Source organism: Muntiacus reevesi, chromosome 14 (assembly GCF_963930625.1).
Source record: "Muntiacus reevesi chromosome 14, mMunRee1.1, whole genome shotgun sequence".
Lineage (NCBI taxonomy): Eukaryota > Metazoa > Chordata > Mammalia > Artiodactyla > Cervidae > Muntiacus > Muntiacus reevesi.
Genome location: NC_089262.1, coordinates 37380807 through 37392948, shown reverse-complemented (window position 1 = coordinate 37392948; position 12142 = coordinate 37380807). Strand labels below are relative to the sequence as shown.

At 42.8% G+C, this 12142-nt stretch overlaps 1 protein-coding gene across 7 annotated transcripts in view; it reads right to left on the bottom strand.

The window, feature by feature from the left end:
• Positions 1-12142, bottom strand: part of GHR (growth hormone receptor) — a 301514-nt gene that overhangs the window by 32246 nt on the left and 257126 nt on the right. For all 7 annotated transcript variants that reach the window (XM_065905351.1, XM_065905356.1, XM_065905357.1 and 4 more), the window contains one exon: positions 7837-7966. In XM_065905351.1, coding sequence (XP_065761423.1) covers positions 7837-7966 — 130 coding nt within the window. The remainder of the gene's footprint in view (positions 1-7836; positions 7967-12142) is intronic.

The following is a 12142-nucleotide window of genomic DNA, read 5'->3' as shown; positions in this document are numbered from 1 at the left end:
CAAGGACTAGCACATCTGTGGGCTGATGATCAGTGTCTGCAGACTGAGAGGAGGCCTTTTGGCACATCTGTCTACAGTAAAAGCGTCCCTTCATTGACTGCATATAAGGTGCCAGCTCCTAATTTAAGTGATTCATTGGTAGGTATTTTCCCCACTCTACAGATGAAAGTTCTGAGGCTTATGGAGGTTTAAAAATATTCTTTTATTAAAACACTGCAGAATCAACTCCCAAACTGTAGAGATTCCCAGTGAACAGTTGGGTCTTTATTTATTTATTTATTTTTATTTTTTTCAATTATTTTTATTAGTTGGAGGCTAATTACTTCGCAACATTGCAGTGGGTTTTGTCATACATTGAACAGTTGGGTCTTTAAACCTGGGTATTTCCCTAACTCATGGCGGAAGAAACTGAGGTGACACATGGATGGTGTTCTCCAAGCTGAGTGATATTGAGATGTAGGTGGTCCTGAAGAGGAAAATCAGCTACCACCCTACTCTGAACCACTGCAACCTATGTCCATCTCCTCCGCAAGGTTGTCCTGTGCTTGGCAGTGGAGGGCGGGAGTTTTCCTGATGCCTTGAACTCCTTCCCATATTCCTGGTATCTTTTCTTAATTAAACAAAGAGCCATGGTAACATTTCAAACATTCTGGACATCCAAGTAACCTTTAAGAAACACGGGACTCTTAGCCTTTTCCCCTCTACTCATAAAAGAAACCAAAGAAATTTAAAACCTAGAAATTAAAAAAAATCATCCAAACTAAGAAAGCATTTTTCTTCTCCATTTTGTAAACAGGAATGGACATTTAATTATAATAGCAAAAGAATGGAAAAAACAAAAATGGGACTGTATTGAATCAATGAGTTTACCTATCCGTTCCTTTGTGAGTTTCTCTACAAAGAATGAGCTCATCCTTTCCTGTATCTTGGATCAGATAAGAACAAATGAAACAAGTCATGAAGGACAGATAGACACATGGAGAACATTGAAGAAATCAGAAAAGCTATACCTCCATATCTAAGATCCACCCTAGAGTTATTCACCTCCACCCTGTTCTACAGAAAGCATTATTTACCTCAACGACTTAAAACAACAGCAGGATTGATGTCAAATGGAAAAGAGATGGCAGGAAGGTCACTGCGGGAGGATGTCAGAGTTTGGGGAAAGGATTTACCCTGGTTAGCTGCCAAGGGGACCTGAACAAAAATGCAGAGCAATCAAAAGATGGCTCAGACTCAAGTCCATCCCAGCAGGAACATGTGAGAGAATGTGACACAGCTCTTCTCCAACCTCCCATCTGCCTGCCTGCCTGAATGAGTGAATTCAGCAAGCCATTTTTGGGTGCCTCCTATGCAAGCACTCTGTAGGTATCATATCTGACACTAGCGCTGTGTGGCCGTAAGGATTAAAAGGACTTGATTCCTACTTTAAGGCTAGATGGCGACTCAGAAATTACCCACTGAGTACTTTCTTTTTTTTAATCTCCTTTATTCAGTACATGGGTATTTCGTAAGCATCGATTGTACATAAAATATATTGCTGGATATTACAGAGGAGTCATGTGTGTTTAAAGAAATACTTCAGCCTCAGGGGAATGACTGAGAAATCGTATTACAAAGCAGGGTGGGCAAGTGTTCATTGGTGCTCACTGGAGTTAGAAAAGAGAATGATTGCCTTGACCATTCATGGACGGCTTCAAGGTGGACGTGGTATTTTAGCAATCTTGAAGATGGGTAAAAGTTTAAAAGATGGCAATAGGGGAAGGAAGAGAGGGAACAGAAGGCAGTGGAATCACTAGGAAAGACTTTCTTAAAATTGCTACTTAGGTGGTGTCATTCATTATTTACTTGCTCTTCACTAGGCTGAGAGGGTGTTTTACAAGTCAAGAAGACATAAAGCAGGTAACATGTGGCTGAGACAGAAGGAGGAAGGAATGACCTTATGTCTCTGAGGTGCTTGGGGCTGGTGGGCCAGGCTGTGGAGGTCTGTGATCATCGCTCTAGGGAGTGGGTGCTTGGCAGCAGGAGACAAGAGGGACCCCACAGGCTGTGCAAGGGCAGGGACTGGAAGAAGGGATGAGAAGCTGGGAGAAGACACACGTTTTCTTGTTTACAGCTGTTTCCCAAGCTGGTCTGTTTGGCATTCGGAGGACACTTATGTAATATCAAGGGGTCCTTGAGACAGCTGCTCATCAGCTGTTGGAAAGAACTTGGATTAACATGGACTGTTACTTAATTTCTGGTTGAGGCTCTTAAAAGTTGCATACCCTTGAATGAGAGGGAGATTCATCTCCAATGGGAAAATTAAGGGGGTAGAGAGTAGAAGGAAGGATAAACTCTGTGTGTGTGTGTGTGTGTGTGTGTGTGTGTTAAGAATAGGAAAAAGACTGGAAAATATGGATAGGTAGGTCATTGAACTATAGTATAGTTTATCTTGATAGACTTTCAAAATAAATACGAGTGTAGTAAAAGAATGGTTTTATAAGATTGCTTAGGAAGTGAGATTTTCATATAATCGTCAAGGAGTCAAGTTTTGTATAATAGTCAAATGTATTTAGCAAATTGACAGTACTAAAGTCAATATGAAAACGTTTTCTGAAGATGCAGGCCAGTGCTTAGCAGGTCTGGATTGGTAATAGGAGATGAGCTCTGTGTATGGCACGCAGTTTCTCAACTCAGGCCTGTCAGCAACCTGGTCCCCACAGGCATGGTATGAAAAACCCTGTTTAGATTATCTCCAACCCACTAGCCCCACAGAACAAACAACTTGAAGTGCTTCTCTAAAGTGCAATGGGTCAGGAAGAGCTACTTCAAAACACAACTCCCAACCCCCTCCCTCATTAACTGAAGTTGAATTTTATTTTAAATACATACTTAAAACTTATTTTTAAACTGTTAAATTTAGACAAACTGTCCAAATGGACACACAATACAGATGCTCTGCTGCCTGCCTTCACTGGGTTGAATTTCTACCAAAGTCCATTTCTAAAAGCTACTCTCTCCTCCTTTTAGTCCCAAGACTTAAGTGCTTTAGGTTTGTTCCCAGACTGGCTTGTGAAATAGGGCTGAGAACTCTAGAAAGAGCCTATCCATAAAAATCAGAATAAAGAGCAGAAGACGTGCTTTCCACCTCAAGGTACCCAACCGGAAGACAAAAAGACCCAAACAAACTATCATTCATGTCCTGAGCGCAACCGTTTTCAAGCCATCCAGATCATGTGTTTTAGGCTTAATATTTAACATTTTCTTTCTTGTTCTTTTTCTTTTTAGAAAAAAGAAAGTAACACTGCTCATTTTCCTTTCTAATTTCCTCTATTACCTGGCAGAGCAAATAAACTTTCTTTTCAGAAACCAGGATAATTTGTTGAGGGGGGTTTGTAGGGGTGGGGGATATATAGCCTTTGGGAACGAGTCTTCACTCGCCCACTTCTTTGGAAACGAAGCATCTGCATGAACAGGCTAGAGCAGAGCAGGCTGAAGGCTCCCAGAGCCCCCTTTTCACAGGGCCTGCGATTTGCATTCCTGCAGTGTCCCGGCCCAGCTCCGAGGCCGAATCTGGCATGGGCCCGGCACAGGGTGGCACGGACTGTTCTGAATTGGCTGCCTCTTCCACCGGCTCACCTGGCTGGAAGCAGAGCCAGCCAAGCGTGCAGCCTGGGCCTGTCCTGTGGACCAGCCTGACCTGGTTAGATTCCCCGGTGCTTCAGCTACCAAGGCCAGGCCTGGAGTGCAGCGGCCCCACCCCACTCCTCCCTGCCTCCACTACTCTGCCTCTGGATGACTTCGGGTCACAGTCTCATTTGTGTGCCAGGGATGGGGAGTTGTGATTCTATGGTTCCAGGAGGTGCCTGGGAACTGGTTTCCAAGAAACAGTGATTGGAGCCCGAAAGCGCATCTGTATCGGCCTCTTCCTGTAAGCAGGTGATGCAAAGTCCCACACACGTGTACTCTGTTAGGTGAGGCCCTGCTACTGCATACTCCCTAATACTCCTTATCCCATCACTTCTACCCTTTCCAGAAAAATGGCACTGGGCTATTTGGGCTGAAATACTCGAGGTTCATAACACTGTACAGAAGGTGGTGATCAAAACCATCCCCAAGAAAAAGAAATGCAAAAAGGCAAAACGGCTGTCTGAGGAGGCCCTGTAAATAGCTGAGAAAAAAAGACAAGTGATGGTAAAGGAGAAAAGGAAAGATATACCCATCTAAATGCAGAGCTCCAAAGAATAGCAAGGCGAGACAAGAAAACCCTCCTAAGTGAACAATTCAAAGAAATAGAGGAAAACAACAGAATGGGAAAGACTAGAGATCTCTTCAAGAAAATTAGAGATACCAAGGGAACATTTCATGCAAAGATGGGCACAAAAAAGGACATAAATGGTACGGACCTAACAGAAACAGAAGATATTAAGAAGACGTGGCAAGAATACACAGAAGAACTATACAGAAAAGATCTTCATGACCCAGATAACCATGATGGTGTGATCACTCACCTAAAGCCAGACATCTTGGAGTGTGAAGTCAAGTGGGCCTTAGGAAGCATAACTATGAACAAAGCTAGAGGTAGTGATGGAATTCCAGTTGAACTATTTCAAATCCTAAAAGATGATGATGTGAAAGTGCTGCACTCAATATACCAGCAAATATGGAAAACTCACCAGTGGCCACAGGACTGGAAACAGTCAGTTTTCATTCCAATCCCAAAGAAAGGCAATGCCAAAGAATATTCAAACTACTGCACAATTGCACTCATTTCACATGCTAGCAAAGTAATGCTCAAAATTCTACAAACCAGGCCTCAACAGTGCATGAGCCAAGAACTTCCAGATGTTCAAGCTGGATTTAGAAAAGGCAGAGGAACCAGAGATCAAATTGCCAACATCGGTTGGATCATAGAAAAAGCAAGAGAGTTCAGAAAAAAATCTACTTCTGTTTTATTGACTACGCTAAAGCCTTTGACTGTGTGGATCACAACAAACTGTGGAAAATTCTGAAAGAGATGGGAATACCAGACCACCTTACCTGCCTCCTTTGAAACCTGTATGCAGGTCAAGAAGTAACAGAACTGGATATGGAACAATGGACTGGTTCTAAATTGGGAAAGAGTATGTCAAGGCTGTATATTGTCACCCTGCTTATTTAACTTATATGCAGAGTACATCATGCGACATGCTGGGCTGGATGAAGCACAAGCTGGAATCAAAATTGCTGGGAGAAATATCAAAACCTCAGATATGCAGATGATACCACCCTTATGGTAGAAAGCAAAGAGGATGTAAAGAGCCTCTTGATTAGAGTGAAAGACAGAGTAGAAAAAGCTGACTTAAAACTCAACATCCAAAAGACTAGGATCATGGCATCCAGCCCCATCATCACTTCACGGCAAATAGATGGGGAAATAATGGAAATAGTGACAGACTTTATTTTCTTGGGCTCCAAAAGCACTGCAGATGGTGACTGCAGCCATGAAATTAAAAGACGCTTGCTCCTTGGAAGAAAAGCTATGACCAACCTAGACAGCATATTAAAAAGCAGAGACATTACTTTGCCAACAAAGGTCTGTATAGTCAAAGCTATGGTTTTTCCATTAATCATGTATGGATGTGAGAGTAGGACTATAAAGAAGGCTGAGCACCCAAGAATTGATGCTTTTGAACTGTGGTGTTGGAGAAGACTCTTGAGAGTCCCTTGGACTACAAGGAGATCAAACCAGTCTATCCTAAAGAAAATCAATCCTGAATATTCATTGGAAGTACTTATGTTGAAACCGAAGCTCCAATACTTTGGTCACCGGATGCAAAGAGCTGACGCATTGGAAAATACCCTGATGCTGGGGAAGATTGAAGGTAGGAGGAGAAGGGGATGACAAAGGATGAGATGGTTGGATGGCATCACTAACTAGATGGACATGAGTTTGAGCTCCGGGAGCCTGGCGTGATGCAGTCCAACCTCTGCAGTATCAGCCTTGCAGGGGTAAAAGTTCATTTGGTGCCCAAGCATCTCATCCTTGTGTGCCTTTTGGGGTATGTTTGAGAGACCTCTCACACATCTGGAAGGCCCATCCTGGTTGTTAATTCAAAGTATTTATTTGCAAATTAAGCACCTGTCTCTGCATTAAAAATGGTCTTATAGCATATCAATAATCATAGGCAGTAAAAAAAAAAAAATTGCTTTTGTAGCTCAGGAACTGGAATTCTATAGTATTTTAAATTATTCTCATACTACCAATAATAAGAATAGGAGCTATTATTCATTCAGTACTTACTACGCTTGTCACCAAGCACTGTGATAAGGCTTTTTCATGTGTTACTTAATAAAATCCTCCCAAGAAGCCATGGGGAAAGGTCTGTTATCTTCATTTTGCATATGAGGTGGCTGAATTGTGTACAGAATGACTAATCTGTACAGTATTACTCTCGAGCAAGGGCTGGAGCCAGGCTGAAATATAGGATGGTTGGCCCTAAGCTCTCTCCCTTCACTGCCTGCTGCCCCTTCCTTTAGTTTCCTGATTCCTCTGGGGGACCGATAGCACCATCCTGGGACTGATGACCACCATCTGAGGGGTGGGGGTCTCCACTAACCTTACCTCTTGGTTTAGGCCTTCCCTGAGGGTTGGGTGGACAAGAGAAGATGATAGAGAGTTTGAGCCTAAGGTTTTAAAGAGCGTAAAGGTACACATGAGAATATACAGAAATGGAAATCATACCAAGTGAGGGGCAAGCCATAAATGACTTGGATGGTGATTACACTGAAAGATCTTTGTCTCCACTCTTCTTTACAAGACCACCCGTAAAAATGGAAAAGAAGTATCACAGTCGCTTATTGAAGATAATGAATTTAACAGGGACAAAGTCGATTTTCTACATAGGAACCAAATCATCTTACACATATCTTAAAAAACAAAACAAAACAAAACCCTATGGCTTTGCACCACAGAGGAAGTTGGCTGGGCTGTGGCCTTTAAGGCTCGTCTCGGTCTGGTCCCACTTAATTAACCCTCTGACTTCTCCCCCCGTCACTCTCCTTGTCTTCCACTTTGTCCTAGCCAGCCTCCTGATTTCCTCCAACCTGCCATGTCAGCCAAAGTGCCTTTGCACTTGCAATTTCCTCTGTCTGTACAGTCTTCCCTTCAGATAGTCACAAGGCCTTTTTCACCTATTTTATGTCTCTGCTCTCAGGTACCACTAGAGGGGCCTCTGAAGACCTCATTTAAGGTATCACCTGAGCTCTCAACAGGCACACACACTCATACAGGCTCACTTTCACATGTTTACTCTCCCATATGCTCCCATTTACAGATACACACACTCATGCACATCCATACACACCCCACACTTTCACACATATTCACACATGCATACTCACCTGCTTTCCCACATTCATGCATAGTCACACTATACCTACTTTTACACACTCACATTCATGCACTCACATGTGCTCACTCATACTCACATACTCACCCTCAGACACTCTCATGCACATGCAGATATTTACACAGTGCTAACATTCTTCCTGGCTTTACTTTTCTCAGTAATCCATATACCAGTTGAAATTTAGTTTGTTAAGTTTTTAAATTTTTTGTCTGTCTTTCCTCACTGGAAATTAATCTTCAGGAGGACAGGGACTTTATCTTTTTGTCATCACTGCCATATTTCCAGCATCTAAAATAGTACCCAACATATAGTAAGGACTTAACTAATATCTTTGAATGAATGAATGGGTGAATGCATTTAGATCACCAAAGCAGATCATTTCCATTCCCATCACTGCATGACACTCAATGCATTTTCATCAGAAAATTCATGGAGAGAAATCAGAAAAACATGAAGCCCATACCTTCTGATATAGAACATCTGTACAGATCCTGGGCTCTGTAAACTGTGATTAGCCCCATCTGTCCAGTGACACGAGAAAGTCTCCAGTTCAGGTGAACGGCACTTGGTGAATTTAGGATTCCCAGAAGAATCTGCAGGATAAAAAGACAAGACAAGTCATGAAATCAGGAGGGTAATGGATCGTCCTAATAAGACATATACTTAAAGTGATCAAGAATAACCACTTCTAGAAATGCTGTTTCTCTGGGCCATTGCTTCAGAGCTGTTGTCAGTTATTTCTGTTAGCCCTTGATTCCAGAACAAACCAGTTTGTCTTTATTTCCAACATTATTTTGGGGGTGGGGGGTGCTGTTTAAGAAACCAGAGCTAGAGATGAGGACTTGGGCACAAGTAGTTTACTAGGAGGGCGACTCCAGGAAAGGGAGAGAGGGATGCGGGGAGCAGGGAACAGCTAATACGGTGTGTGCTATTCAGCTCGTTCCCATAATGGCTGACAGGGGCCCAACCCCACAGAAGACCCTCTGAGAAGCTGTGCAGAGTGTGCCTTCCTGGTATCCTTGACAAGGATGGAAGACCAGGGCATTTATATGTCAACTCCTACCTCCCAAGGGCTAAAGGCTGCCCGGGAGGTATTAATGCCCACGAACTTCTAGGCTGCACATGCACATTGGTTGAGGGTCCTTGCTAGACTTCTTAAAAACCCAGACAGACACCTGAAATGTGTCCAGTGATATGCATGGTGGCAGCTGCCCACCATGGATGACTGTCTTGGCAACAGGTGGGCCCAAGGGATGTGGTGTGGGGACCACAGCCTTCACCATAGAACCTTTTCCCTTTGCACCAATTTTTGATAAAAAGTTACTAATGTTTGCCTTCTTTTAAAAGATTCAGCCAGTAAACTTATTAAATAGATACCTACTTTAAACAACTTATGCATATATATGTATCAATTCTAACACGGGCAGCCAGTAAACTTATTAAATAGATACCTACTTTAAACAACTTATGCATATATATGTATCAATTCTAACACGGGAAGTGGAAAAAGCCTCCTAGATGTGAGGATATTAGCAGACTCCTCTGCATCTATGAAATCTTCAGCAGGTCTGAGGCAAAACAAATTTTTGTGTATCAGTTTTAATTGTTCTTCTGATTTCCATGGCCATTTTGAAGATGGTGGTCAGTGTTAATTAACTGAAGCATAGGAGCTTGTATGATCTGTTGCAAATGAAAAAAGTGTGTGTTTTGTTAGGCAGGCACTTTATTATACAGTAGAGTTCCTGGAAAAGTTCCTTCTTCTATTAGCTGATGCACCCAAAGTGTTATTTTCAGATCCTTCCAGAAAATCAGTGCTAAATAAACCACATTTAAGCCACAACTAACATGCTTTAGGGCTTCCCAGGTGGCTCAGTGGTAAAGAATATGGCTGCCAATGTAGGACACGTGGGTTTGATCCCCTGGGTAGGGAAGATCCATCTCTGGACAAGGGAATGGCTACCCACTCCAGTATTCTTGCCTGGAGAATCCCATGGACAGAGGAGCCTGGTGGACCACAGTCCACAGGATTGCAAAGATCACTTAGCAACTTAACAACAACAATAAACATGTGTTAACACCTGCAATGTTGAGGGAGGACTGTACATTCTGACTGCTCTTTTGCACAGAATGGGAGGAGAGGAAATGCCCCAGATTTCAAATTGAGAGATCTGTGATCTAGTCTCAGCTCTGACGATATTTAGCCTTGAACTTGCCAAGTCATTTGGGCCTCAACTTCCTCAATAGAGAGGCTGGAATAGATGACCTCTTTCTTAAGGTTTGTGACTTCACTTTGACAGTTAAGTGACGTGTGCTGTGCTATGCTTAGTTGCTCAGTTGTGTCTGATTCTTTGCGATCCCACGAACTGTAGCCCGCGAGGCTCCTCTGTCCATGGGGATTCTCCAGGCAAGAATACTGGAGTGGGTTGCCATGCCCTCCTCCAGGGATCTCCCCAACCCAGGGATCGAACCCATGTCTCCCACTTTGCAGGCAGATTCTTTACCATCTGAGCCACCAGGGAAGCCCATGAATACTGGAATGGTCAGCCTATCCCTTCTCCAGGAGGTCTTCCTGACTCAGGAATCGAATTGGGGTCTCCTACATTGCAGGCTGATTCTTTACTACCTAAGTCACCCGGGAAGCCCTTAAGTGACATAAACAACCATTAATAACAATGTACATAATCAAAATAGAATTGTGGCATTTGAGCTGAAACCACCAGAGAACACCAAATGCAAACACCATTCAGGTTCCCATAGCCTCTGTGCAATAAGCCTTCCACATACTGCTAAGAAGAATAAATCCAATCCGAAAACTTGAAACATGAGGGAAAAAAATTGCTAGCTTGGGGAAAAGAACTTAAAAGAATTAATTTGAAACACATTTTCCTTGCTTCAACTTACTATTCCTGATTATTCTGTTTCCTTTTAACTCCAGATGTATAGAAAGCCCCATGTTATCTTCCATTTTAAGTAAGAAATGGGAAATTCATAGTTGTGGTGCTAATGTGATGAAATAACATGCCCACAGAGGAATCCTGCTGTAGACGCAGTGCAGCAAAGCCAATTTTTGGGGTCTTTTTTTTATGTCTGTCTTTCATTGCTTGCTTTCCTTTCCCTGCCTTCCTCCTTTTTTCCCCCTCCTTTGCACCCTCTTCCTTGCCTGCCTTCCTTCCTTTTATGGCTGGGTGTGTGTTGTTAGGCGCTGTGGCCCCATGGACCCCTGCCTCCTGTTGTCCACAACTTTAAGTATGTTCTCCCCTTGAGCAACTTGCCTTTAGTCTGTGGAATATAACAGCATTGAGGGGATGTCGCATCTGTGATTAGGATACAAGAGACTGTGACTTCAGTCTTGCTGGCTGGCTGAGTCTCTTGCTGGTTTTGCTGAAGCAAGCTGCCATGGAGGTAGAAACCACACAGCAAAGAACTGAGGGTGGCCTCTGGTCCACAAGCAGCAAGAAGTTGAGGCCCTCAGTCTAACAGCCCTCCAAGAGCTGAATCCTGGGAAACAATTGCTTAGTGAGCGTGGAGACCGATCCTTCCCCAGTCCACACCACAGATGAGACCACAGCCCTGCGAGAGAATCTGAAGCAGGCCCACCTGCTAAGTCCATGTGAAGGAAGGATAGGGAAAAATACTAACCACAGTAAATGTTTGAATGTTGTTGATATATAAGGAATAAATCCAATCTATCAGGGCTTCTCTGGTGGCTGACGGTAAAGAATCCACCTGCAATGTGGGAGACCTGGGTTCAATCCCTAGGTTGGGAAGATCCCCTGAAGGACAGCATGGCACCCCTCTCCAGTATTCTTGCTTGGAGAATCCCCATGGACAGAGGAGCCTCGCAGGCTACAGTCCATGGGGTTGCAAGGAGTCAGATACAACTGAGCGACTAAGCACATCAGAACTTCAAAGAAGCATTTAAGAATGACATAAGTCACAAATAGAATATGTCACAATGAGCATAGGAAAGGGGGTAAATTCCCTTTTGGAGGCAAGAAGAACTGCAGTATGGCTAGTTGCTTCTCTTTTTCTCAGATTCCTCCTACTTCAGCTGTTACCACTGTGGTTGAAGACATTCAGCATTCCTAAGTCCATTTCCTTAGAGTCATACTGAGCTTTTCCAAATCTGAGTGATACTGGCCTAACCTTAAAATGAGCACCTGTCTGTTAGATCTAAAAATCCCAGTAGAAACTTGTTCTGTGTTTCACTATGAAGATGACCAATGGTTATGATACTCTCTGAGGTCCTCTCTGATGAGCCACATACAGTCATTTCTAAAGTAGAAATACTTCCTACCTGCCCGTGATTTTTTTTTTTTTTTGGTATAGTCCTAAAGACAGTTAGTACACTATTCATTTACAACATCTCTTAATGTTGCAATGGACAAGAGAAACCACCTTTGACCCTAACTTAATTCTCACTAAGACAAATGACTCTTCCAACTCAAGTGGTCCTGACTCCTGAAGAAATGTTAGTATTAACAATGCTCAGCATTCAAAAATATTAACAATAAATTTGGGATTCATTTTTATTCTCTTTGGGGTTTCATTTTGAAAATAACTGTAATGACATACTTATTTTAGTTATTATTACTAGGTTACATACATCATGCTATATATTACATCATGTTGATGATATTATGCTTATATTATCTCCTTTAACACGAATAACAGCTCTAGAAGGCAGGTACTATTTTCACTTAGAAATGTGGGTGAAACTGGAGTTCAGAGAAGTGAGCTGCCCATATTTACATTACTGTTGTATGCAG